We start from the raw sequence: 27644 nt of genomic DNA, 5'->3' as shown, positions 1-27644 counted from the left end.
GGGGAGAGGATCATAAAGACTGCCGCTCAGCTTCAGTGAGTCATCCGCCACTGGTTTAGACATTTGTCAATCAGACCTTTCACAGGCTACTGTTTGTATCCATCGCTGAAGTTTATATCATGTTTGTGCCCCATCATTGTAAGCCAAACAGTCTATCATTTTCCGTCAAGAGTACTGCAGCTCTCTTGACGCCACCCACCAACATTTTAGTCATAATATGGTTAAGAAAACATTATGATTAAGACATGGGTCACAAGAACACATTGATGTTATTATGGTATTTATGTTAAGGCCATATGGAGATGATTAATACTGCAATTAAGACATGCACTATTAGTCACGTTGCTGGAGGCTTATTTAGACACCTTAATCCAGGTAAAATTGTTCTCCAGTGATTTTTCAAGTTGCAAAACGCCTAGAATAATTTGATTTTTCACAGGTCCCAATTTGGGTGACAGGAAAACAACATCTATAACACAAAAGGAGGATTCCTGACAGTATGAAAGCTAAATCACAAAATAAGCCCCATACGCAATTCCAAATACATGAAAGAAAAATATTAAGGTATTAATGCATGTAGACAGTCTCATTATTACTTCCAAATATACTCTGTAGCCACTTAGCTTATCTTAGCATAAAGACCAGAGACAAGGGGACACAGCTAGATTGGGTCTAAAAAGTCACTGTGAAGTCACTGCTGAAGACACTTTACTTTTTTGTATAAATGAAATAAATGGCATTTCATTTCACTTGCTGGTGAACTAATTCTGCTTCCTGGGGACAAAGCCAGGCCAGCTATTTTCTTAAGTCTTTAAGCTAAGTTAAGGAAACCAGCTGATGGCTGTGGCTTTTTAAGCGGACAAACATGAGAGTACTGTCATTCCTCTCATTTAACACTCAACAAAATAAACCGAGTAGGCTCGTTCCCCCCAACGTTAAACTATTACTATTAATGAACAAAGAGGACTTCCATTTACTGGACCATGTAGATCTGTTTAAAATATTCAAAATAACCCAGTTAACCATGACCAGTAAATCTAAGTTAACACTCCAACAGATAGCAGTAAATTGTGTTGTGTTGCTGATGCTGACCAAACTCATTCCAGAACCTGTGTGTACTTAGATCATTTTGCCAAGATTTCCCATCCAAGTCAATTTCACAGCCCGGCTGAAGTGAGTTTTTTCCCGTTCGTCTCTTTCAAACTCAATTTAAAAGAGTTCTGGGAGACAGCAGTGGCCTCAGTGTTGGTCGATCACATTTTCTCATTAATTTAAAGGTACCGTAGATGCCTTCCGATTACGACATGAATAATAAATAGGCCTGTTAGCCTCTTTGTGGTGGGAGAAGCCCTGTTTAATTCACTGTCTATCCATGTGTATTAAGGAAACTGCTTCTCCGCGGTAAAAAAGCCGAAACAGCTTCAGACACCTGACATTGTTGTTCCAGACTTAATAAACAACCAGTCAGAGTGTGTTACAGGGGGATGTTCCAGTGGGCCATGGGGCACAGAAAAACAATGTCAGTGTAGAACCACTAATGCACACAAAAAGGTTTAGGTTGTGATGCCAGTGTGTCTCAGATAAGATTTTTCATAGGATATGTGATCTGATGGTTCACTTTCTGCTATTTTATTAAATAACACGCCGCATATTTCAACGTGATTATACCTGTATCACTTTCTTGGAACAAACGCCTTGATGTGAGTCGAGCTTCATTTTCCAAATTAAGTAGAGATCATGACAATTTTCTCTCTGGTGGTGGGTGTGGACCTTAAAAATTAAATGAGGAAATGGATGAATTTCCATTTTTATGTGCATATCAGTGCACTGCAGGCATAGGTGCACAGGGTCAATGTACATCAATTTATGAGCTAGAAATTACACAGATCACAGGTCTTTGGCTTATAAAGTGATCATCATTCAGTGGGGCCTTCCTGATTATCATAGCATTAATGCTACATACTAAGCCCCCATAAATAAATAAATAGGCTGTCTGCCTCAATACGGGACTTCCTTCTAGTGTCTTATACAGCTTATACAACATGTACGGCTCATATGCATGATAATTGTCAAGGTGTTATGTCTCCACCTAAAGGTAACCTGAGGAACTGAATGAGAGTCCTGTGTCTGCGTGCGAGTCCCACATGACAAATGCTGAACTGATAGGCAGGATAATCATATAAACACTCTAAGCAGCATTTTAATCAGAGTCTGTTATAGGTCTCTGTCATATTTAATGATGCATTAGGTACAAGTGGATGTGATTCGGCTTGTGAAATTAGTGGAACTCAAGGGGGATGCCGTATGCATCCAATCACACCCTCATATCTACACATCTTTTAATAAAAAACCAGCAGATTAAGTACATATCACCATTAATTCAGTTGGGTAATGCATTACGAGTAAAGTTTTATTATTCAGCCTGAACAATAAATTGACATAGTCCCAAGACAAATGTACAATAATTTGTGCGCTTCTGTACAAAACTTTTTAAAAGCAGCAAGAAATATTAAATAAAGTGACACTAAATGGTGGGAAAAAATTACATGAATTCAGAAAGTTTTTCCTTCACTTTCTCCTCAATGTTTGCATAGTATTTCATTTGGGCAAGCAGTGCTTTGGCGGTTTGAAGCTCTCCTGATTTAAAAAAACAAAACAAAAAAAAGAGAGAGTACAGAGTTCAATCAATGACTCACTGAGCGATGTAAAGAAAATGTTTTCACCATACAGTAGATCACAAAAAGAAAGGACTTCGGAGGAAGAACAGAAAATGTTTAAATGCAACGTCTGAATAGAATACCTTTAAGCAGAGCAGTGTCTATCTCCTTTGTCAAGTCTGCCAATGTCTCTGTGAGTGAGGAGGAGACAAGTCCCAGTTCAATAAGACACATTCAAAAAAATCACACAGGCAGATTTTGTTAACACAATTTAATGTGCGCACCATCTATCACGCCAATGAAATATACACTGAAACATTTTGCTTTACAAAATAGGACCCAAATTGAACAAATCTTACATACAGAAATAACTCTGTCATTCACTGGTCTGAAGTACTAAAGTATTAAACCACAGTTGTCACCAACCAACCAAGACTGAAATCTTAAGGATTGCAATTTAAAACAAATTAACTAAACTAGTGGGCATTTCAGCAAAAAGTGACCTTTCTTTCTTATATTGTTTTATTTTAATAATACGTTAAGCCCTGACAAATAGAACTACTGAAAAAGCTACATATCTGATGTGTCAGCATCAATAAAGTGGGTACATGCACTACTCCTCCTGTGCTAATATATGATCAACAATCAGCTCAAATCAGTCAACTATGATTTCACTCAATAAATTGAAAATACATATTCATTTACCTTTCGTGGCTTGGCCGATCTTATTGGCTTCTTCTGGAGTCTGTGCTTCATCAAGGGCTTCATTGATCTCCATCAGCTCCATTAGAAACTTTGACTCAGCTGCAGAGTCAGTGCCCTCTTCTATACGCATCCCCTCCAGCTCCAGCTGAAACACAGGATGGAGGTTCAGCATATTCACCTTCTCCTTTAAATTCATGTCACTATTCTTGACTATCAGCTGGTGAGGATGTTTGTCTAGAACAAGCGATTGGGCACACAGAGCGCACAGTTACAAAAATAAACTATTTATCAGAAGTCGGGGATTTCAAACTCACCATATAAAGACCACGACTCAAAGGCTTAAGCAGGGTCTTGTATGCTTTGTTCACAAGAGCTGACTGGATTTCTGAGAATTCCTGTTCTTTCTGCAAAAGAAGGTGCTGTTAAGCTCAGTCCATATGCATTCATTGAATGAGGGAAATAAAATCTGAGCTATTGTCATTTTTAACTAACATACTGTGCATTTGGAACAACAAATATTCACATTCATCACATCAAACTGATTCAAAAGGGAATAACATCTAAGCTATTCTACAGCTTGCCACTGCAATCTACACCACTGTCAGTTTTGCAAATACCAAATCCTCGGCGATACTGACGATTAGGCATGTGAAATAAAGCTACTCTTTTGTAGTTGAGCAGTTTGGGACCCTTCAAGGGACGCAGGTGTAAGTTTGACACGACACATACATGGAAACAAGCCGGGGAGGAAAATATCTTGGAAATGGTTGGCAGATCCGAGTACATTTTGCACCTATCAGGTCTGTCAGCTCTTGCGAAAAATCAATAGTCTCAAGCTCTGGCCCATGGGCCCATCGTGTGGAGCTGCTTCTGTAATAACAACCACTGCAGTAGGTGGCTGCCTTGTAGCCTTGTATAAGTAATGAGTTTTCTATATATGATGAAGACCCCCGAGGCTGGAAGATGTCTAATTAAGAAAAAATGGCCAGAGGTGCTGATAAATAAAACAGAGTCAGTACAATATTGGACAGGTTGTGTGTGAAGAAACCATTTAGGCTAACTCTCCTCCCTCACAGTCTGCTGAAGATGAGTTTAGCTTTCATATCATATCATGACAACATTCTGCACTGTGCTTTTCCATCTGAGTGTACAGGATAAATTATGTGCAAAGCAACACACCTCTGCTCCTCCTTATACTCATAATGGGTATTCTCCTAAACTGCCACGCAAGTTTTTTTTAAATGATTCACAGGAGGAAACTGGAAAATGCAAACATTTTGTCAACTGTTTAGCACATTGTAAAATAACCTATAAACACATTGCACTTTAAACTGCTCCAATGCATTTGAGCAAGTCTTATTTCTTTCTGTGACATTTTTAAAGCTGAACTAGTCACGATTTTTATGTAAAGTATAGGCCTACGTGTCACCCTAACTGAGCACTGGGCTGACTTTAATTTGCTATCAACACTCTTCCCCCCCCCCCCCCCACACCCCACACAGTTCTGGTGTAAGACAAGTATGCTCATTTGCCCATAAGAAGTGACAAATCAAGACCATAGAGGATACGAAAGTCAAATTTATGCCCTAAACAGCAGTGGGGAAGTGAGTGCTAAGCCGAAAGGAAGTGAACAAACAAAATGGGTCTTTCCTGTCCTTTTCCTATGGTGATTTTTAATATAAACCATCGCCATAATTTCTCAAAAGGGCAATCATAGAAGAGGCCAAGATATATTTCATAGGTGTACCTGCAGTTGATTATTTTCTCTCACTTGACAAAGCTCCTCCAGAGCCGTAGCAGACATTATACAACAATTTTCGCAGCGCTACAGACAAGTTGTAACAGACTTTTAAGAGTAAAATTAGTTAAGTTCCTCTTCATAATTATAGTTCAGTTTGCAGGTGAATTTGTCTGTCAGTAAGAGTCACACTTTTATAATTGTTCTCAAACATGTATATTTACATTTATCCATTTTCTGGCCATTTTAAAAACAAAATGATTAACATATTGAGCAAGAAAATAAATGGGGGATTAATCATTACCAAAATAATTAACTAGCTCTGCGCTTTTGTTATAGCATTTTTCCACTGTAGACATCTTGACATGTCATAAGAAAATTACAGATGTCATTATTAGCAGAATAGTAGTGTGCACGCAGCTTGCTGGAATCGTCTCCTGAGATATTTAATGGAACAAAGCCATCACTGATGTCAGTAGCTTCACCTGTGCTTTGGCATACTGATCAGACTACAAACTTTAAAAATGAGAAGCTGACTGCACTCCATTCGTTCAGGTCTCCAACTACATTTCCATTTTCACAACTGTTCCACTTCTCTTTCCTCCTCTCTTTCTTAAAGCAATGTTCCATCACCTTCTCAGTTGTTAGGGTTTTGATTCCTTGAACTTGCTTGCCTCAACCAAGTTTGCTTGGTTGCTTAATATATGCAGAGCTGCCTTACTAGGGCATAAATTTGTCAGGGTCTTTTAACAATCCCATCTTTCATCTTAGCCTAGAGTTATCCCCTTGGCCAAATCACAATGAATCAGACTAACAAAACAAAAATGCACGGTCAAGTGGCATAATAGGGACACAGGGTCAAACCCAATTTTCTGTGTCAGACTTGCTCCAATAGATGGGGCTGCCTCAGCTGACTCATAAACCATGTTACTCAACTGATATCTATTAAGATCCCCCTCACATCCCCCTGCCTACCACAGATTTCTGGCTGAAGTTGTCTGGATGTAGAGACCGCTGAAGCTGCACGTATCTTCTCTGCAGCTTTTGTGTATCCAGCGTGAATGTGTAGTCACTGAAAAGGGGCAACACACGGTAACGTGGAATGTTTTGCTCACAGACTCATTTAATAAATGAAATGTTTATGAGTAAGCCAGTGGGTGATGATAAGTGAGACGAGATACTCACCAATCCATAATTTTAAAGTAGGATGTCCCTTCTTCGGGGGGCTGGACTACTTTACATGACATGCAGAAAAACGCAGGTGTTTTGTCAAGAGGTTGTTTGCAATTCCAGCAGTTCAATTTCCCCTGATCTCTGCAGTAATTCCTGGGTGTACTGACTGGATTAGTGTAATAAATTAGTTTTCTTTCCTTTCCCAGTGCTTTGAAGTTAGTGTTGCGATGCCGTGAGTCCTTCTTGGGGAAGCTGGCAGACGTGCAATGTGCAGAACATGTAACAGTTTTATAAACTGACTGTTGGTTCGTCATCAGCCAGTTTGGGTGCGGTAAAGCCCGGAATGAACACACAGTCCGCCATGAGTTAAATGACAACATTTTCGAAAATAATGAGCACTATTTGGTGCTGTTAAGGAATCAATTAAAACATATGGTCTTCTAACTGCGAAAACAATTGACATAAACACAATCAATGGTCAACACACGAACAACCCTCTTCCACAGAGAGAGAGAGGAAGAGCGTTCTTCTTCTACATTTGTTAAAAGCGCCACACTGCCATCCCTCGTCTAGGGGGCGAACTGTTCCGGAGGTTGCTGGGAAAAAAACATCAGCTAGTAAGCTGGGCTATTAGCATCAAGGATCGCAATTTGTTATTAATTATTGATGTTAAATTCGATCACAGCACACCAGGCGTAGTAAGTTGAACATTATAGTGGTTTTATACATGTTAGCAATGTATCACTGTCATATTAACTTCAGCGTTTGCTAGGGTGTAAACTTCGGATGACACACAGAGAGCGCCGGGTGGTCAATGTGCAGTTAGCTAGGATAGCTCACTAGCTAACAGCAGCTTAGCTTAGTACGCTAACGTGTAAAAAGTGTTTGTTTGTGGTCGGCGCTGATAAGCAGCTTGCTGACAGAAATCGGGGCACGTATTCAAATACAGCGTGTCGCATTATTTATGGGTATAAATAACAGAAAAAAACACCCAGCTTCAACCTAATGTTAAGCTCTAATTACCGAGGCAGATGACAAAGACATTCCATGCTAACGCTACGAGCGATGACTGATGAATAGTCAGTCACATTTATAGAAATGAACACATGTATGTGATATATTATAATGCTTCATCCCTTTCTCTTCATAACAGTTATAATTCTTAAAGGCTAAACATCGTTTACTGAAATGATTGCCGTTAACACATGACTTGGATGAGTAATAAACAGGCAGGAAACTTTTCTTAATGGTTTTGGTGAAGTAAGTCACGCCTGAGTATGTAAATAAAAAGCTGAAATCACATTTATACCTTTCAATATTTTTGACAGCTTTTCAATTCAGCCCTATGGCGATGAGAAAGGCAATGGTCCATGAAGAGTTTTGGATACATAGAGAGTGGCTTGTCCACCAGGGACATCATCAGGCACTGGAGTACAGATAACACCTCCATACTGGTGAGTACTTCTTGCTGCTACATCATCTCCCTGAGCCAGGCTTCTGCAGTGGAATAGTCGTGTATTCAAAAGTTTCTCTGAACTGTGGCCAGTCAAAATATGCTTACTTGGCCAAGGATCAGACTAGGCGTCTTGACTCCTCGTCTTTACAGTTTCCTTACAAAGTATAATCTCTGATGAATGCCAGATCCCGACTCTTGTTGTGTATGTGTAGGCATGTGTTTTTTTGGGGGCGGGGATGTCAAAGGTGACGGTAGATTATTCCAGAGAGACACTGGTTGGAGACAGCAGCTTCTATAAGGTAAACAGGATCTCCTCCTGAAGGTCAAGGGAGGTGCTTCTCAAGGCCCCCACAGACAATACTCTGGGTATTATTAACGGAAATGGCTAAGAATAGAGAGCAGCGGAGCAAGGTGGCTCCTCTGGCGGTCATGTTGTTTGGGTTAAACAAGCCAAAACGGAACATCATCTTTAGAAGAGTGACTTCTCGAGCTTACATGCTGGGTGTGTCACATTCACACAAGGCAGGAGGTTGATTTGGATGGGTTTATTTGGCTCTCATGTACTGCAGCAGCAAAGGATAAGTTGTGGGTTGCTCTTGACTGTTTATATATGGAGTTTCTGTGCTTTAAAGTTCGGATTTGTAAGTAGAAGAATTTTTGGAGTCTGTTATGAGCATTTTGGTCTGTCCTTAAACATAAATTATTTTGTCTATGTGTACTTTTTTGAGCTTGGTTATAATGTCTTGCTGCCTGTGTGCCTGATGTAGATGTGGAATTGCATGGATGAATAAAAGCTTTTACTCCTAATTAGGGGTAGACAGTATGGATAAAGTCCTCTATCACACGCAATTTTATTTCACAGTATCATGATAGAATTCATTTTCTGGAACATAAACTAAAAGTTGTTAATGGTAAAATAACCACACAGGAATATGCGGTGTGCATGGACTAATACAACAGATGTAATCCAGTTTTGCTGTGAAGCAGTCCTGCTCATTGGACTCATGGACGTTGTGTGTTGTTATATTACCCACCTCTAGCCCTAATTAGTAATTCTGCATGAGTATCAGCACCGTTACTGACACATCGGATATTGGCCATAATCAAGCTTGATCTATGTGACTGTTTTCTTTGTCACTGTTGTTATAGTGCAGCAGTGCATTTTTAAAGACTTTTTCTTTTGTTTCTCTTAATTGTATAAATGCTTTCTAAATGATCAGACTGCTTTTCACAGTTGAAGTACTTAGTTTAGGTGTCATAATCAACATCAGAAGAGAAAATGTGGGATCAGTGCATCCCTGCTAATTACTGTGCCCTCCCAATGAAAGTCAAGTATAGATTCTCACTGCCTGTGTGATATTTGTGTGTGTGTGTGATATATATATATATATATATATAAAATATAAATTTTCCTTTTTCATCAACCTGATAGTTTTTGCCTAAATCTTATATGGACATAATGAAAGTGATTTAGTGATGTCTGGTTTGCTATTTAGCCCAAACATTTGAAATGCTATGACACCCCCTTTGAAAGTAAGATTAGTTGTGTATTTGTCACAACAAGCATGAATGTCAATTTCATTACGCTTGGCAACCTTGGCATTGTGTTGTGGTTCAGGTAAAGGCTGTTCGGGCATCATGGAGAGAGAGAGAGAGCTTTTTCTGCTTTTTCATTAGGTCATATCTGTAACATTTTGATGTTTGACAAGGCTATGTAATTCAGTATATCACTGTACTAACTTACTACTATGTCCTCAACTCTTTTTTTTTTTTCCTGTAGACAAACCATGATCCCCATCACTGAACTGCGGTACTTTGTGGACACACAGCCAGCATACCGCATCTTGAAACCATGGTGGGATGTGTTCACCGACTATATCTCCATTGTTATGCTTATGATTTCTGTTTTTGGTGGGACCCTGCAGGTCACTCAGGACAAGATGATCTGCCTGCCCTGCAAATGGGTGGTCAATCAGACCTGTAAGAAGAACTTCAATTCTACCCTCTCTGCATCATTGTTCTTGGAGCCTAAAGGGATCCAGTATGATCTTGACCGCCACCAGTACAACTATGTGGATGCTGTGTGCTATGAGAATAGGTTACACTGGTTTGCCAAGTATTTTCCTTACCTAGTATTACTTCACACCCTTATTTTTCTAGCTTGCAGCAACTTTTGGTTTAAGTTCCCACGGACTAGTTCCAAACTAGAACACTTTGTATCCATCTTGCTGAAATGCTTTGACTCACCGTGGACAACAAGGGCATTGTCAGAGACAGTGGTTGAAGAGAGCGACCCAAAACCAATGAAAATGAATGGCTCAATGGATCACAAGGAGTCTGTTATCAGTGAGGACGTTGAAGCAAGTGTCCCTATGCTCCAAAGGACAAAGACCCGCTTTGAGCAGGGCATTGTAGACAGAACAGAAACAGGGGTTTTGGACAAGAAAGAGGGCGAACAGGCAAAAGCGTTGTTTGAAAAAGTGAAAAAGTTCCGTATACACGTTGAAGAAGGAGACATTGTGTACAGACTGTATATTCGACAGACTATCATCAAAGTCATCAAGTTTATTTTGATAATCTGCTATACAGGGTATTACGTGCACGATATTAAATTCAGTGTCGACTGTTCGGTAAATATAGAGAGTCTGACAGGTTACAGTGTGTACCGATGTGCTCACCCGCTGGCTACACTTTTTAAAATCCTAGCATGTTTCTACATTAGTTTAGTAGTAGTGTATGGTTTGATCTGCATGTACACTCTCTGCTGGATGCTTCGGCGTTCTCTGAAGAAGTACTCCTTTGAGTCAATACGGGAAGAGAGCAGCTACAGTGACATACCAGATGTGAAGAATGACTTTGCCTTCATGATGCACATGATTGATCAGTATGACCCTCTGTACTCCAAACGCTTTGCTGTATTCCTCTCGGAAGTAAGTGAAAATAAGCTGAGGCAGCTAAATCTCAACAATGAGTGGACTCTGGACAAACTCAGGCAGAGGATCACCAAGAACTCTCAGGAGAAGTTGGAGTTGCACCTTTTCATGCTGAGTGGCATTCCAGATACAGTGTTCGACCTGATGGAGCTGGAGGTTCTTAAGCTTGAGCTCATTCCCGATGTTACCATCCCCCCAATCATCGCACAGCTGGTGAACCTACGAGAGATGTGGCTCTATCACACACCAGCCAAAATCGAAGCTCCTGCGCTGGCTTTTTTGCGTGAGAACTTGAAGTCTCTGCACATCAAGTTCACTGACATCAAAGAGATTCCCTTATGGATCTACAGTTTGAAGAATCTCAGTGAGCTTCATCTGACAGGGAATCTTAGTGCAGAAAACAATCGTTACATTGTCATTGATGGGCTCCGGGAGCTCAAGAGGCTCAAAGTTCTTCGTCTGAAGAGCAATCTGACCAAGCTACCTCAAGTGGTGACTGATGTGGGCATGCACCTCCAGAAGCTTTCCATCAATAATGAAGGCACCAAGCTGATGGTGCTCAACAGCCTGAAGAAGATGGTTAACCTGACAGAACTGGAGCTCATTCGCTGTGATCTAGAGCGCATACCGCACTCCATCTTCAGCTTGCACAACTTGCAGGAGATTGATCTGAAGGACAACAACTTGAAGACCATTGAGGAGATCATAAGCTTCCAGCATCTTCATCGGCTGGTGTGCCTTAAGCTCTGGTACAACCAGATCGCATATATTCCCATCCAGATCGGCACACTGACCAACCTGGAGAAACTGTATCTGAATAGAAACAAAATAGAAAAGATCCCCAGCCAGTTGTTTTATTGCCGCAAGCTGCGCTTCTTGGACCTGAGCCATAACAACCTAACATGTATTCCTACTGACATTGGCTTTCTCCAGAATCTTCAGTACCTGGCAGTGACAGCCAACCGGGTGAGTACTGATATACTCACTGTTTCATCACAGTTTCCCAACCATTACATTTTTTTGTGGATTGTATGCTACCTTTTTTATCCTATACAGCTTGTTTGCAACAGTGTGTCTGCCACTGCAAAAAAAATTAAAGTCATAAATTTTGTCTTGTTCTCCCCCCACCCTCCCCCACCTTAAAAGATTGAGAGCCTACCGAATGAGCTGTTTCAGTGCAAGAAGCTTCGTACTTTGAACTTAGGGAACAATTGCCTACAGTCTCTGCCATCACGGTTTGGAGAGTTGACCGGGCTGACACAGCTAGAGCTGAGAGGAAATCGTCTGGAGTGTCTGCCCGTGGAGCTGGGCGAGTGCCGACAGCTAAAGAGAACTGGTCTCGTGGTGGAGGAGGACCTTTTCAACACCCTGCCCACTGAGGTCAAGGAACAGTTATGGAAAGTTGACAAAGAACAGGCGTAAACAGGTCTGTGACTGTAAATGAAAATGGATACCGACCAACTCTGCCCCAACACTGGAGGGAACACCTGTACTGCCTCAGAGGTCTTGTTGTTGAAACAGGCAGCAGGTCTGCTGCAGTGTACTGCCAGTAAGGTTGGGTATTGTTAACCATTGTCAGTTTGACAGACCCAAAGTTCTGATACTTTCCAACCAATTTCTTAAGCTTTCACATTATATCCCAGTAATAATGTTTTTTAGCAATAACGGTGCAATGCCATTGGAAATGTGTTTACATTTTATGTTCTTAGTTATGCTGGAGAAGTTTAAGTATGCAGAACTGTGGACAGATTTTTCTATATTCAGAAAAAAAGCAAAGTTTCCACTGACCACAATTACTGCAACAACAGGTATAATCAAGATAGAACACATTATTAAAATAATCTGCCCAAGTTCACAGATCACAGTTCACAGATCAGATAGCAAGGTGTTCAGGTTTGATAATTCATGCGTTAGTGCAGCCATCACTTTTTCCACCTAACCCCAAGTTATGTCAAACTAAACCCCATCATAACATTAACCATGAACACATAACAGTCAAGAATCTATAACTCTGATTTTTTAATTTTCTTTTAGGAAAAATTATTCTTATGTTCACTCACAACATTTTGCAAACACTGACCTGACGTAAATCATAACTCTGACGACCACAGTTTTTCTGCTGTAGAGGGATGACCATGTTGGAGATAACCTCATACGTGCTTGTTTTGAGATCGTAAATGTATGACAGTTCTCATTAGAAAAACTGGTACGGGTCCTGAAAGATCTCAGTGTCCCAGACAAATGGGAGAACTTTCTTCTCTCTCCTCTCTGTAGCCTCCTGACATAAAATACATTTCCCCTCCACTCAGCAGTCAACATGGATGAAGAGAGCGGGTCTGACCATACATTTTGCTCAGGCCTCCCAACACAATATTCTACAAAGCCCTGTGACATGTTCAACTTTTACGTCAACGTGAATGTGTATTATCCTACCGTGTGGTAGATCTGCTTTATTTAGGAAATATTTTCACAGACATTACAACTAGAGAAATTTGTATATGTTGCACTTTACCTGATTTTTCAGATAATTAGCAGATAATATTAATCACCGGATAACAGAAACTCTGATGTGTTACACAAATTCATAAATCATGGATGATTAATGATGAGTCATGTCAAGAAATTTTGATTCTGGGATTCTTGCATCTTCAAGGGTTTTCAAGAAAATTGTTAGTAGTGGAAGTGTTGTAGAGATGGATACTTTTCTTTGGTTGGCCTGAGTCTTGTTAGCAGCACGTGGGGTATTAGGATACAGAATGAGATCCTTGTATCCAGAGTTTGGCAGACTGGAGGGGTAAATGTTCTTTTTGTGGGGAAAGATGTGTTTGACCCACACAAGCACAGTAGTGCTTGAGGAAAAGCTTTTATTCTGAATGCAACCCCGTGGACTTGTATTACAAAACTTCACTCCTGTACAGTTACATTGGTGGAGCGTCTAGTCAACGCACAGATACCCAACCCTTACTGCCAGTATATTGTTCAGGGGGAGTTGTTTTCCAATCTGTTTCATAGTCATGCTGCATTGACATTGTTTATTTGTAATGAATTGCACAAAACAAAATGAGCAAATCTTGGAAAAATGATGAAAAGATTAGAATGAGTCATGTCTGGGTCAAAAGAATTAAATGTTTTACAGGATAACACATTACTGACATAGAAATGGAGCCTCCAAACATTGCAAGTATGTCTGAAATGTACATTAGTGCTGGATGTACATATCTGAAACACTAGCTTGTTTTATTACCTTTTCTGGAGTAGATATCGAGTAAGCACTGATCTACTTGCTGGTAGTTGAAGTGTTATTGTTTGCAAATAACAGGTAAAAGAACTAGACATCACCTGACCTTGTGTTATGGTTTGTTTCTTTTTTGTTTCTATGTTTCTACCTTCATAGGGTAGTGTGAGAGCCATCTTTAATCTAAAAATATTGTAATTGATAGATTTGTTTAAGGTAAATAAGGTCAATGAGTGTTATTTTTCTGGTAAAAACAAAACAAAACATTGCAATAAGGTCTAAAATGGCCTGGAACTTTTTTGAAAAGTTTGAAACATTCCAGTTAAGGAAAATAAGATTGAAAATTCCCCAGAGATTCATTTCTCAGTGGTAAGAAAGATTAAGAGGCTTTAAAAAACAATTCTTGGCTTTCAGGTGAGTTGCCTTATCTTTGAATCACTACTTATGTGTTATGTTCACTTTGTGTTATTTTTGTTATAGCATCTGTGACGTTCAAAGCAAAGTATCATACTCTTGACCTTGGTTTGACTCAGACAAATGTTTTTAACGCTGCACTAAGCTACCCAGCTCAAATGCTAATTAAGAGTAACAGACAGTTTTTCCATTAGTTTTCTGTTTTGCTCTCATGTTTCATGTCATCACTTCCTGTGGACTTTTCACGAGTGACCATGTTTGATGCCAGTGACATTTTTTTAACATAAAAGTCTACCAGCTTGAACTCCCTTAACCAGTATTGCTATGCATTGCTGACAACTTCTGTAGAGTGTAAAGAGCATGAACATTATGATTTGAATTAGCCAGTAAAATGTCTCCCAGTCTTGTTTGTAAATGTCGCAGCTCAGTTTAGATTTAAATTATTTAAGTGATACAAGCTCATTTGGGAAATGAAAGTGAGTTCTTGTGTGTGTGTGTGTGTGTGTGTGTGTGTGATACAGATTTTTTAGCTTGTGTGTGTTTTTTGTGCCAGATATGCTCACCTCTTATGGAAACCCGGCCTGCCAGGTGATTTAAAAAAATGGAAAAATAAAATAAAAAATAGTAATACAAAGTAATTAAGTCATAGAATTTCAATTTACTAAATCAATCCTGTGAGTTAATTACACCTTACAGCATGAAGGTGCGTGGTTCACACAGCAGGAAACTATTAGTCGCTGCTCTCATAATTACGTGAGAAATTAGGGGAATTTTCCAGTTCTTAATTTATTATTGTCTGGCATAGATGGGCCTCCATGCACTTCATACAGGTCATGTGATTTAATTGTTTTCATTTTTTTAAAGGGTCATCATTTGTAGATACATGCTGAATACTTTTTGACTGTGTGATTTTTTTTTTTTCTGCATTTGTGTTTTTCCACAGTCAGCAGCACAGTTCTAAAAATGTGGAGTTCATGATCAATGCACAGCTCTGACACAGTACAACTTACAACAGGGGTTTGAGGGTTTGCCCTGAAGAAAAAAAATATCACTTTATGGTTTGATAAATCTAACTGCAAAGAAAACTTTGACAGTAGCAATACAGTTCAGAAACTGGGTTAGAAGCTATAGGGATAGTTTAAACTATTTACATTTATTTTTGTTACATGTTTAACTATACTATATTGTGCAATATCACCTTTATTTAAACTATGTAAAATTAGTAGTGATGTTTTGTAATGTGCATGGGCATTCTTCATTTTACTAAGGTGATGGTGATAGTCCTGGAGAATTCTTTTGCACTACAGCACCTCTCCCGCAAGTTATATGTAGGTAAATGCAACTAATAGTAAACAGATTAATTTATACAACACGTTTTCTATGTTTTCACTTCATGGGAGATTCATTTGAAAGACTGCCAGCCATGAGATTAAGATGGTATTAGATTTTTAATTAAGGTTTCTTTTAATACTGGACATAGAACAATTATAATTTTGGTCCTTAACTTTAAGTCCCAATTGGATTGTTTTAAATGATGTCCAGAACACCTCAGCAGTACACCATCGATTAAGACAATCAGTTGTCAATTCTAACTAAGAGAGACATCAGAGAAAGTTATGTCAAATGTATAATGCTGCAAGTTAAATGGTCAGTAAATTAAGACATACTTTATGTAGGTTGCTAGTTAAGTGATCTCAGTAACTAGTTTAGCTTTTGTTGTAATTAATCTTTTTGTTGGCTACAGTTTTCTTTTTTTATAATTTTGACTGATGTTATATCTTCATTTTGACAGCTATTAGTATTATTACAATATAACTAAATTTCTCAGGAAACCAGCCAGTAGTCACTTCTTTTTGAGTTTATTGCCTTTTTTTTAATTAAACTTGATATTTTTTATTAATTTAAATTGTTTTATACAGTTACAGTTTTATATGCATTTCTATCAATTCTTGTCTAGTTTAGTGTATTTAATACTGACTGCTGGTTTGAAACAAAATGTGCTAGTGTTTTTAAGACAGATGCTTGGTTTAACCCAGATTTGCATTTTTCAGTAGTGACCATGACGGCTATATTGTTAGAGAAATGTGTCTTCATTGTGGTTAGCACAGGTTACGTGTGTGAGTGTTATCTTTATGTGTGTATGTTGGCATGATGAGACTTTCTCACCGCTTGATGTCCATCTTTGTTCTTTCTCCTTAGAAAATCAATATGTGTGGGTACAAAATCTTTTTTTTTTTTTTCTTAAATGTTTCCCAAATTAAAGCCAATCATAATTGATGTACAAATTTGGCTTCATGCAGTGTTTGGTTGCCAATAGTCTGTCATTGGTAAGGAAATCTTCAGTGCATCAGTATTGACATGAATGATGTGCCAGTGAGTATTCTCCTTGAACATGTATCTCATCTCTTGCACACCATCCAATAGAGGTAAAATAAAATAACTTTGGTTGACCAAATTTGTCTTGATTTCTGTTTTCGGTGTTTAGCTAATGTGAATGATTCAGTTCTCTGTTGTATTTTGGTGCCAGATAGGGATCCACATAACTGTCCAGGCACCATATTAGATATTAGTCATAATCTTAACATTATTCAGAGGTGGGGACTGTCTGGTTATGCGACAGTCTCCAAACACAAGGCCACCCACAGTGAAACTACAGTTACTATTTTCAAAGTTTATTTTTTGGGATTGTGCACCACCATAGCACAGTATCAGCTTTCATGATAGCCTTTAGTTGCATCCTTGTATTCATGTTGAGGCCCTGTTTTGAATAACATCCTTGTACCAAAATCCAGTTGTAAGATGTTGTCTCTGTTCTGGCTCAACATGCGTTACATGTTCCTGAATTTGATTTTTTTTCACTAAACTTTTTTAGCATCTGTAAGTAGCGCAATAATTGCCACAGTGTAATAAAAACAAATATACAGGCATACGTCACTTTATTTTTGTGTATCCTTTCTAAATAACCACAAATTCCGTGCGGAACCATGCAGTATTGAGCTACTGTACGTAGACGGACATGTTTTTCCGATACACCTGTTCACCCTCGCGACGTTTGAAATGGTAAAGTTTCTTGTAAATTTTTCTAGTAGGTATTTATCAACATGAAAAACAATTTAATAAGCTACGGAGTGATAAGGTGGTTTAAGACGGATTGTTTGTTCGGATCAGTACAGAAATGTCCCTTTTATAATGAGAACCATCTTTTTTTTTTTCAAATCGGGTAACAAGCTAAGCTAGGTAGCAAACAGTAATGAATGGCCATTTCTTTGCCTCTTAAAATTTCACAATTGTTTTTTTTTTCTTTTGTATATTTTACAGGCTGTTACCCTTCACACAGATCTGGGAGATATCAAAATTGAATTGTTTTGTGAGCGCACACCGAAAACATGTGAGGTGAGTGAGTTAACGTGAGTTATCTCTTGTTACTGGTTTCCGTTTATTTCAGACCGGTAAACAAAACAAAAATCGTCTTGCAAACACGTGAGACCTGCTGAAGATGCACTAACTCATTCGAGTTTGTTATTATATTGTTCTAATTTTTCCCTGACCTACTCTGATGTCGTAATATTGACATGGTTATGTTGCTCTTGCCTCACAGTTTTCATGTCTGGATAAGCTTCGGTAGAAAACGTATTGCAGACAAATTTGTGATAACAGTGCTACTGTAGTTTCTTTTTTTTCCTGAATACATACACATACATTTTCTTTTCTCCCAAACTATTTTACAGAACTTTCTTGCTTTGTGTGCCAGTGGGTTCTACAATGGCTGCATTTTTCACCGAAATATTAAGGGTTTCATGGTTCAAACTGGAGATCCTACGGGTATGGGATTGTTGTTGCATTTGCTGCATTTCAATGCTGAAATGTCAGAATTCAATTCCTCATGACACTTTATTTTTCACTTGTGTTTTGATCAAACCGTTCAGGTACAGGTAAAGGGGGAACAAGCATATGGGGCCGTAAATTTGAAGATGAGTTCAATGAGCACCTAAAAGTGAGTATATAGCTTTGTGGTGTACATCATGAAGACATGATGCATTTCACACTAACATTGACACTTTTGTTCTTCTGCTTTCATCTATTTCAGCATAATGTAAGAGGAGTGGTCTCAATGGCAAACAATGGCCCCAACACAAATGGCTCCCAGTTTTTCATCGCATATGCCAAACAGCCCCATTTGGACATGAAGTACACAGTGTTTGGAAAGTATGCAACCTTTATGCCAATATAAGGGTGTTGAAAATAATGAAATGAAATGCAAATGGTTTCTGTTCTGTTGACTGTTGTTAATTGATTAATATCCAGTTAATACATTCAGCTGACTTTCTTTAACGTGTAGGATTATAGATGGCCTGGAAACACTGGATGAACTGGAGAAACTGCCCGTCAATGAAAAGACGTTCCGACCGCTGACTGAAACCCGGATAAAGAATGTAACCATGCATGCCAATCCTTTTGCTGGATAGATAGCTTTCTCTTCAAATATGTAGATAGAACTTTGACATTAAAATAAGTAAATTGGAACAGTGTGTAGCATCTTTATTTTTTTTCAGAGGTTTGAAATTGGAGGGAGAGCAGTCGGGTATTAACAATGAATCCAAAAACTGCAAAATGCTGATATTTGTTTACAAACATTTGTTTTTCTACCATTTCCATTAGCAATTCCCATAATTAAAACTTCATTTGTCAGCTGATTTACTGTCAAGTGGAGTAGTGCCAGATTTTGCACCCTGAAGCAAAAGTTTTCAGGGCTGTGCTTTCTCCACTCTAACTGTGTTGTCGAAGTCTTTGTGATTAAGAAGTAGAGGTTATTCTCGTGCATTCTCAGTTGAATCCAAAAACAGAACACGTGACTTTCTACAGCACTGCTGAACAGATATTTTCTATGTAAATAAGTTACCAATGTTTTGTACAAAATAAACCTTTTAGAACGAATATGAACTGTTTCTAGCCTGTTTTAAAAGCATTTTCTATGTGTAAAAAAAAAAAAAATTGAAATGTCGCCCCTTCGAAAGACAAGATGCGGAAGTTGTGGTTTGATGTCTGGACCCGCCCTGCGCCCAGGTTATATGAACTACAAATCCGTACGTTATACGTCAGTTTGCGTCATCACTAGTGGACCAAATACACTGGCCGGTTGACTGTATGCAAGATCGTACAAAGTGCATGCAAAACCCAGATACAAAATGTCCTCAGGTGATGCGTTTAAAGTAAGTAACCAAAAACGCTACGCTGTTTAATTTTACTTCCTTGAATTTTAAATTGCTTTATTACTTGTCCGACATGAAAAGTTTACAGTTCATGGACTGGTGGCGAAGTGCTGTGTGGTCACCTAATAGCCTTTGCCTTTTTGTGTGTGTGTGTGTTAGGTGTCTTCCCTGAAGGGGAAAGTAGCCCTGATAACCGGTGCCAGCTCGGGCATTGGGGCAGGCACTAGCGTCCTGTTCGCTAAACTCGGCGCCCTGCTGGCTCTTAACGGCCGCGACGTGGAAAACCTTAACAAAGTAGCCAGGGAGTGCACAGACTGTGGAGCCGCCGAGGTAACCCTCATACTGTCGACGCTGGCTTAACATAAAGGGGGTACGAACCATACAGCAGGTGGTGTAGACATGTTTACACGGTGCCAAAGTTTTGTTAAATGTTGTTGTTGTGGACCAGGAGAAGTCTGAATACGAGTAAGATTCTACACTTTATATTTTGTAGATAGAGTTTTTGGGTGATAGTTTCATAAAAACTTCCAAATATCAGAGTCTGACCCATTGATTTAACAGGGTTTGTAAGTCAAAATGTAGCGTTCTAATGCTCTGTAAAAAGCGCAAAGCATATTTTAAACATGTCCTGTGATGTAGGCATCTTAAGATGCTCTGTAGCTCTGGGAAAAATTTATTTCTCATCAACTGGGCATATCCAGCATAGACGTAAATAAATGTAAATGCACGTGGACAGCATAAAATGGGCATTCATCACACTGACATGCATGTTAACACGTACATTTACATTTAAAGACATTCAAACATCACTGCCCCTAAAACAGTGATTTGGTTCGTATTTGTTCAGTATTGACTGAATAAGTTTTTGTAACCTGTCAGAATATAATGGATCATTGAATGTTTACAGCCTCTGCTTGTTCCTGGAGATCTCACTGATGAGGAGACGGTGAAGAAGACAGTTGAGCAAACTATTGCTCATTTCGGCCAGCTGGACATCCTGGTCAACAGTGCTGGTATCCTGGCCATGGGCAGCATCGAAACAACAGACCTGGCTCAGTATGACAAGGTCATGAACATCAATGTCAGGTAGGAGTTCACATGACATTATAACAATTAAAACATATTAGTGTTGAGTGTACAGTCATACATGTGTGCATGTAGGTATGAGACAGCTGTTATTGTGCTGATGAATCCCATCATAGATATTTGGATGTAACTTTATAGCCTTAAGAAGACACAAGACTAATAGCACTTCCTGGCCAGCTTTATATTTAGTATATTCAGCATATTTTCTGCAATTTTCATATGTCCCTTACTGTATTTCATATTCCAGATCTGTATACCACCTGACTCAGCTGTGTGTACCCCACCTGATCAAGACCAAAGGTTCCATCATCAATGTATCCAGTGTCAATGGACAGAGATCTGTGGGTATTTAGTAGCTTCCCAAAAATTCTTATAAGATCTTTAAGAATTATGATGCAGTTTTGTCTCCTCAGTTCCCTGGTGTGCTGGCCTATTGCATGTCCAAATCTGCTATTGATCAGTTCACACGTTGTATAGCACTTGGTGAGTGAGCCATTTTTCTCCACATACTGTATGTTTAGCATCATAAAGGTTCACATATCAATAACACAACTCCTTTACTTCAGAACTGGCAAGTAAGCAAGTCAGAGTCAACTCTGTCTGGTGAGTGTCTTAACAAAAAATGTAGAATTTTAATTGTGTTCTGAAGTTGACCTCATGCATATTTGAGGTACATACATTACTTTCAGTACATACAGACTCTATGAAAGCATTGATATCACTTGTTTCTGTTGGAGGCAACCATTTGTGATGAACCATATTTTATTTCCTTGCTCCTGCTGCAACTTTTCAGCCCTGGTGTGATCGTCACAGATGTCCACAAGAGAGCGGGACTAGACGAGGACCAGTACGCCCAGGTGAGACATCGCGTCAATACAGTATGCTGCCTCTGAAATGGATTTATTCCTTCAGAGGTTCTGTTCACAAATGTTGGACTCCATGTTTATGTCTGTCATATTCTGGCATATGATAGTACAGAAGATAAAATTGTAAAGGCCAGTCAGCAATGCATCAAAAGGAACACTGTGAATCATGCTTTGCATAGTATAATTGTATTCAGTGTTTGAGTATCACAGCCATGCAAATGTGATATTTTGTGTTCAGTTCTGGTTTAGTGTGTGCTGCAAGCAATCCTAAACTCTTCCTTTTATGAGTTTATGAGTTGCCATTAAATAAAGGCAAACATACCCAAAAATATTTTAATCACATTCTGTTTATCTTCTTCACCAACAGTTTCTTGCAAGATGTAAGCAGACTCATGCCCTTGGTCGACCAGGAGAGGTGGAGGAAGTAGCTCAAAGCATCGCCTTCCTGGCGTCCGATGCTGCCAGCTTCATTACTGGAGTCAATCTACCCATTGATGGGGGCCGCCATGCCATGTGCCCAAGATAAGCTCATGTATGCATTAGCAGTCTGCTAATATATGCTTTCAACCTCCAAGTCTACCTATGTTTTTTGTATCAGTTAAGGTTGCGGGTGAAAGAATCCCTCTGTCGCCACTAAAACTGATCAGAAGGGAAAACAGTCAGGAAAAAAACAATTAAACAAGGCATTACTTCAAGGACACAATCTTTCTCCATGTTACAACGGTGGTAGTTGTCAGGATTCGACAGCTTCGGGTGTGAAATTAATAGAAGGAAGCTAAAACACTCTGCCACAAGCAGGCAGTTTAAATGCATTTTATTTTCTCACTTTGCTATAAAGTTTTCTGTGATGGAAAAAAAGAAATTGAAGGCTGTTTATCAACAAACTTTCAGACATTTATTGAAATACCTGTTGAGTCATTAGACGTTTTAGACATTCACGCAGCACAAAACATCTGTACAGACCAAACACTATCTCATGTACCATGTGTGATGTAGTGATGTGTATTATAATAAATCCTCTGAGTTTATAGATTGGCAAGACCAACCATTATCGCTGCACCTTTGAGTGACAAATGAATTAACAGTAAAAAAAATAAAAATAAAAATGGTAATGTCCTTAAATGCAGTTGAACAGATCAGTTAGACAAACACATACAGACTGTAGTAACCTTAAAGCTCCAAATGACAAAAGATGTGATTAAGCATGATGTTATTGTCTGGTTGTGACCTGGGAAGCTTAACAGGATTTAAATAAAATTTAAATAGAACCCACTGTAGATAATAAAGGTTGTATGACTATAGACATTTACATTTAGAGAACAATGAAAACAAGCTTACTTGTAGTGTCAGACTCAGTGTCAGATAGTACAAAGAGAGAAAATGTTAAAATACTACCTTAAAAATATAATTTAATGAATTTGGCCTGTGTGTCTATTTTACAGTCCTCCCTTTTTTTCACAAAGACATTGCTTAGCTGAGAGCTGACAAGAGTTTATCGTAGGCATGTCAACTGTTGCAGCACCAAGTGACACCTCTGTGTCATCTCAGATTATATCGGGTAATGTCTCGGTTGCTGTGAGATGAGAGGTGTGGTACGAGGTAGCATTTTGACACATTTTTCTTGGTTCACACTGTGGAAAGCGCTGATCCATTCTAACATGGAAAGCACGGCACAGCAGTTGGTTTGCGTGAAGACATCTGTATAAAAGCAGGGTCTCAGCACTCGACAGTTATTGGAGGCTCAAAAAGACCTACCTGGAGACAGTACGTCTGTGTGTCTGAGGCACACCGTATACCTGAATGAGTGATATGATTTTGCCTCAAGGCTGCGGAGCAATAACTATTGCACTTTATATATATATTTATATATATATATATATATACACACACACACACACACACACAGTACATATACATGTATAAATAATGCTTAAATTTTAAAATAGAAATTAAGATTTAAGTCTGTACAGGTCTTTTTGAAGAACGTTTCAGGTTTTTGCAAATATCAGTTACCAAACCGTAAAGAAAATATACAACATGGTCCGAGAGATGACAGAATGAGCCAAGGGGGCCTTCCGGTCTTGTGCCATACACACAAGTCTCTGAAAAAGAAGCTTATTATTGTTTTCCATAGGCTGAGTAGTGCTATAAGTCATATCTCTGCATTTTCAACGGGCTTTCTCTTCTGGCGCCCCCTCCTTTCTGCAGTCCAAGCATATTTTGGAGAAAAATGGAGGGTGAAGAGGTGTGTGTGTAAAGGGGTCTGTTGTTCTACCCTGTCCCCAATCACCTCCATGCAGTCACTCCTTTGAGGCGTTTCTCAGCCCCTCCACAAGGCCCTATAAGAAGCACACGGGTCCAACATCAAGGTGGTAGCGTGCGCCAGGTTCTGGGGTCGGTAGGTTGTAGATATCCACTATGGGGAGTAAGTTTGGGTCTTGGGTCTGGAATATGAAGTGGGTCTGATGCCAGCGGCCATCTTTGATCTGAAGGTAGAGATCGAATTATGACACATGATGTGAGGATGTGGAAGACAAAATAACATTAACGGGTCAGGGCAGAAATATTAAAACCAGAAGTCTCAAAACCTGTGCAAATGAAGCCAAAACTATCTAAGTTTGGGGCTAAGTTTGAAACTAATAATAATCTTAGTATAAAGACTGGAAGCAGACAAAACCACTAACCTGGTAGAGTTTAAAAATCTGCCTGTTAATGCACAACTAACGACCTCCTCTCTTATTCCCATGCAGGAAAACACTTAACAATATCGTAATGAACATAAACCATGAACGTGGCTATTATTGTCCGCTTAGATTGTAAGAATCCATTGCAGAGAAGTAACAGTGCATACCCAGCAGTCGTCCCTGGGTATGAGCGGCTCCAGGAGGTCGCCTGCCTGAATCTTCTCCCCTGTCCAGGCCTTGAAGCTCACAGCCCTGGATGAAGGTTGCATGGAGGGTCCTGCTGCCCACACAGGTGTGTTGAGGCAGTGAATGGTGATGTGCTGGACCGCCTCAGTGCTCAAAAGGTGGATGAAATTCATCTGGATACGACCCACACCTACCTCCAACTACAAAGTAGATTACAGAGTAGATTTCTGATTTATTGATACAATAGGACACATGAAGAATTTGTATTTCTCAAATAATTTAGAAAATTGTGATTGTTTTAATGACAACATTTGTTCACAAACTACTTGCTGAGAAGTATTAGTCTTTGTAATTAAAAGAACTTGAGTTCAGTCAGTGGAGTAGTTGACTCAAATTCTGTTAATAACTGAAATGACTTACATCTGGATCTGTACACCTTGCTTTAGATACAATTTAAGCGAGACTGATTATGTGCACTGTAATTCTTCTTGCAATATCTTACTGCTGAAGTATCACTCAAAAAAATGGACTGAAAGGAGAGTTTAAGATTCTTGAGTTTTTGCTGCCAAGAGTTTTGCATGCCTTCAATGGTGCCAACACAGCTAATTGGGAATCCTTAAGATTCATTGCCAGAATTATTCCAGGAAAAAGAACTATGCTTTATGGTATAGAGCCAGAAAACTAACAGCTGTGCACCTTAATCTATCACATGAACAACTTTTAACTTAAAGCTTCTCTACTTTTTGAGAAAGACAACAAAGAACATTTTCCACATGTACACAAGCACTCACCGATTTGATATTCATCTATTGTCTGCATAACAAGCTCTTAAATTAATCTTGTCTGAATCGAAGTCATATGGGTTTACATTTCACTGGTTGTTTTGTCTAGCTGAAGCAGATGGCTAATTATAGAAGCAATCCAAACCTTGGATACTGTGATGGGTTTCAGGCAAGTCTGTCCTCCAGCTGTGAAGTTGCACATCACCTCGATAGTGTCAGCAGCACAGCCAAGGTTTGGGTCGATCCAGTAAGTGCCTGTCAAAGTGTAGCAGCAGATGAGGAAACAGCTCCTGACTCACCAAAAGCAGAATTGGTATGTGCATAGAAATCAGTGAGCACGTCTCCTCACCATCAAGCATCTTCTGTTCACAGTTGTAGAGGTCTCGGCAGATTCGTGCAGGGTTGTGATGAGTTCCCAGCGGGTTCTTCAGACTCTGGATCAGAGTGCTGAGATGCTGTAAGGTCTTTAAGATCTCTGTGCCCTGGTCTAAAATGGGCTGGTCCATGCTCTGATAATGGGAGATAAATATTGACATGCTTTTCATTTAAATAACTAAGAACCATTCGAACCCCAACAATCAACACTGATTCCTTGCAATGAGCATAGCTTTCCTCAAAACTAACCTCTGGCCTCAGTCCAGCACGGGAGTCGATGATGACTTGAAAGGCGGCATCAAGAGCCTCATTTGTCTACCAAAGAAGACAGCAAGACAATAAGGTATCCATGATCATGGTCATTTTTACTTTTTACAGCCTACTACAACCTGTCATCAATCCTAAAACCATGAACTGACAATGAAGAGAAACATACTTACAAGTGAGAGGGCAGAAGTCGGAAGACCCTGAAACCCAATAAAAGAAAATTTTATCATATTGACATTACTGGAAAATATGTTAACATCTTTCAACTAAGCAGAGCTCTCATTGGTGTTTTTTTCACTTGTTTAGATACTCAAATCTACACTGAATTACATAAAATGTCCTTTATCATTATATAAGATACACAAAATGGACTTACTGGTGGTCCAGGTGGTCCATGGCGGCCAGGAGAACCCTAAAATATTTAATTGCCACATTAGCCTTCAAATAATTTAGAACTTGGCCTTTATAGATCATGATAAAATAGTTCATTCACTTGTAGTACTGACCAGGCCACAGGCCCATGCAAAGGATAATGAATAAGCTACAGAGGTGAGTAATTACTCACCCTTGGTCCCTGCAACCCCTATTGGAGATGAAAGAAAAAGAAATCAATATTCATAAGTGGACAATTCCACAATAAGAGAAGGTTTGAAAGCAGGCCAGATATTGTGTTGTGCAGTGTTACACCATCTTTAACCAATTCTTGAGTGTCTTTATCTACTGTATACTGAATTGCCCTCTTGCTTCTTTGCAAGCCTCCACTCAGAAATCTTATTTCTACACAACACATCCTATTTCCACACAGCAAGCCCATATATGAATGTTGGTGTTTCTGGAGTGAATTGTGCCTGTGTGTGAGCGCTCAACAAACCTCTTAAAAAGCTTGAGATGAGCATGCAGCCAACATTTATCACCCTGACAGGACTTCCACAGCAGCTAAGTGTCACTGTGAGTGTAACAACAAACACTGTAGCACAACAGGAAATGAAAAGTGCTCAGGGCAAAGGAGGCTGAGTGGTGTGCTGTCTCCATACTAAGTATCCTATTCTGAGCTCACAGTACAGACAGAAAAGGATTCATCAAAACAGCGCCACGCACCGTCTCCCCCTGACTTCCTTTGTCACCCTGGGGTCCCTGATGGAGAGAAAGGATACAGAGAATCACTCCATCACTGCCAAAAAGCAGAGAGAAGTCACATAAAGCTTGGCAGATAGGATGAGATACGAGGTACATACAGGATGACCGCTGGGGCCAATGATGCCAAAGGGGCCAACAGCTCCCTCCATACCCTGAAAAGTGGAGACATGGCAGTGACTAAGGACATAAACCACGGAGTACCTGATGGAACGCTGCTCACACTTCATGAAAAGGGTACAGTTTGTAAGAGATCAAAGCACCAGCTTTGACGGAAATACTGCAATGAGTTACAAAACCACCATTAAACCAACAGTTCACCCAAAAAAGAAAATTCATTCATTCAGTCATTACATCTAAGGAGATTCTCAGCCATCCAGGTCATGATCAAAATAGAACAGTTCCATTAGGCAACTGGAGAACTGTTCAGTTCATTAGTTAGAACAGAAGAAGCTTCTTGGATGAGAGGTGAAACGTCTTCCAGAAAACTTCATGTTCTGTCGCCTAATGGAGCTATCCCACCTTCAGTCATTATCTTCTCATTCTTGCAGATGTCCATATATCTGGAGTTCTTGTTAATCTTGTCCTCCAGTACATGTACAGCTGCTCAAGCTTTAGCTTAGCAACTACAGTGAAGATTTCGGCTTAAAAAGGGCATAATTAAGGGCTTCCAGAGACTTGGGTTATGTAGGACAAGCTGCATGGACACATTTGTTGTTGTTGTTGTTTTTGTTTTGTGGTCT

At 39.4% G+C, this 27644-nt stretch overlaps 5 protein-coding genes across 8 annotated transcripts in view; 3 read left to right on the top strand and 2 right to left on the bottom strand.

The window, feature by feature from the left end:
• Positions 1-2389: 2389 nt before the first annotated feature.
• hscb (HscB mitochondrial iron-sulfur cluster cochaperone) lies at positions 2390-6795 on the bottom strand. The gene is made up of 6 exons (XM_046385508.1): positions 6286-6795; positions 6076-6172; positions 3677-3766; positions 3363-3507; positions 2801-2848; positions 2390-2637 (listed from the first exon to the last, which is right to left on the bottom strand). Exons 1-6 carry the CDS (start codon positions 6651-6653, stop codon positions 2543-2545), a joined length of 843 nt encoding a protein of 280 aa, XP_046241464.1. The 5' UTR covers positions 6654-6795; the 3' UTR covers positions 2390-2542.
• Positions 6796-6825: 30 nt separating this feature from the next.
• Positions 6826-16766, top strand: lrrc8ab (leucine rich repeat containing 8 VRAC subunit Ab). Of its 2 annotated transcripts, XM_046385506.1 has the most exons (4): positions 6826-6971; positions 7602-7727; positions 9510-11628; positions 11809-16766. In XM_046385506.1, exons 3-4 carry the CDS (start codon positions 9517-9519, stop codon positions 12082-12084), a joined length of 2388 nt encoding a protein of 795 aa, XP_046241462.1. In that variant the 5' UTR covers positions 6826-6971; positions 7602-7727; positions 9510-9516; the 3' UTR covers positions 12085-16766. The 2 variants fall into 2 exon arrangements, with proteins under 2 accessions (XP_046241462.1, XP_046241463.1); XM_046385507.1 differs by lacking the exons at positions 6826-6971; positions 7602-7727 and adding an exon at positions 7734-8370.
• Positions 16767-17239: 473 nt separating this feature from the next.
• ppil3 (peptidylprolyl isomerase (cyclophilin)-like 3) lies at positions 17240-19245 on the top strand. The gene is made up of 6 exons (XM_046385505.1): positions 17240-17371; positions 17630-17704; positions 18040-18133; positions 18238-18305; positions 18399-18517; positions 18651-19245. Exons 1-6 carry the CDS (start codon positions 17369-17371, stop codon positions 18775-18777), a joined length of 486 nt encoding a protein of 161 aa, XP_046241461.1. The 5' UTR covers positions 17240-17368; the 3' UTR covers positions 18778-19245.
• A 117-nt stretch (positions 19246-19362) lies between these two features.
• Positions 19363-22047, top strand: zgc:101858 (uncharacterized protein LOC449555 homolog). The gene is made up of 8 exons (XM_046385503.1): positions 19363-19521; positions 19681-19851; positions 20429-20607; positions 20855-20948; positions 21021-21090; positions 21174-21210; positions 21401-21464; positions 21841-22047. The coding sequence occupies exons 1-8, from the start codon at positions 19498-19500 to the stop codon at positions 21997-21999; spliced, it is 798 nt and encodes a 265-aa protein (XP_046241459.1). The 5' UTR covers positions 19363-19497; the 3' UTR covers positions 22000-22047.
• Positions 22048-22345: 298 nt separating this feature from the next.
• Positions 22346-27644, bottom strand: part of col27a1b (collagen, type XXVII, alpha 1b) — a 62449-nt gene continuing 57150 nt past the window's right edge. The window contains exons 52-61 of one of the 3 annotated variants that reach the window (XM_046385501.1): positions 27003-27056; positions 26866-26901; positions 26333-26350; positions 26144-26179; positions 25941-25967; positions 25750-25815; positions 25475-25634; positions 25271-25380; positions 24325-24543; positions 22346-23959 (exon numbers count right to left, since the gene is read on the bottom strand). In XM_046385501.1, coding sequence (XP_046241457.1) covers positions 23813-23959; positions 24325-24543; positions 25271-25380; positions 25475-25634; positions 25750-25815; positions 25941-25967; positions 26144-26179; positions 26333-26350; positions 26866-26901; positions 27003-27056 — 873 coding nt within the window. In that variant the 3' untranslated portion in view covers positions 22346-23812. The other 2 variants (XR_006843099.1, XM_046385502.1) reach the window with 2 other exon arrangements.

Source organism: Scatophagus argus, chromosome 4, assembly GCF_020382885.2.
Source record: "Scatophagus argus isolate fScaArg1 chromosome 4, fScaArg1.pri, whole genome shotgun sequence".
In the NCBI taxonomy this organism is placed as follows: Eukaryota; Metazoa; Chordata; class Actinopteri; family Scatophagidae; genus Scatophagus; species Scatophagus argus.
The sequence above is the reverse complement of the archived record's forward strand: the minus strand, read 5'-3'. Positions and strand labels throughout refer to the sequence as shown.

Excerpts from the sequence above, each read along its gene's own strand:
- hscb (XM_046385508.1), bottom strand. The coding sequence starts at position 6,653 with ATGTTGTCATTTAACTCATGGCGGACTGTGTGTTCATTCCGGGCTTTA. Across the intron at positions 6,173-6,285 it reads TACTTTAAAATTATGGATTG|TGACTACACATTCACGCTGG; the intron begins GTGAGTATCTCG and ends GCCCCTTTTCAG. Across the intron at positions 2,849-3,362 it reads GATCGGCCAAGCCACGAAAG|AGACATTGGCAGACTTGACA; the intron begins GTAAATGAATAT and ends CCTCACTCACAG.
- lrrc8ab (XM_046385506.1), top strand. The coding sequence starts at position 9,517 with ATGATCCCCATCACTGAACTGCGGTACTTTGTGGACACACAGCCAGCA. Across the intron at positions 11,629-11,808 it reads TGGCAGTGACAGCCAACCGG|ATTGAGAGCCTACCGAATGA; the intron begins GTGAGTACTGAT and ends CCACCTTAAAAG.
- ppil3 (XM_046385505.1), top strand. Across the intron at positions 18,134-18,237 it reads TCAAACTGGAGATCCTACGG|GTACAGGTAAAGGGGGAACA; the intron begins GTATGGGATTGT and ends CAAACCGTTCAG. Across the intron at positions 18,306-18,398 it reads AGTTCAATGAGCACCTAAAA|CATAATGTAAGAGGAGTGGT; the intron begins GTGAGTATATAG and ends CATCTATTTCAG.
- zgc:101858 (XM_046385503.1), top strand. The coding sequence starts at position 19,498 with ATGTCCTCAGGTGATGCGTTTAAA. Across the intron at positions 20,949-21,020 it reads GTGTCAATGGACAGAGATCT|TTCCCTGGTGTGCTGGCCTA; the intron begins GTGGGTATTTAG and ends TTGTCTCCTCAG. Across the intron at positions 21,465-21,840 it reads ACGAGGACCAGTACGCCCAG|TTTCTTGCAAGATGTAAGCA; the intron begins GTGAGACATCGC and ends CTTCACCAACAG.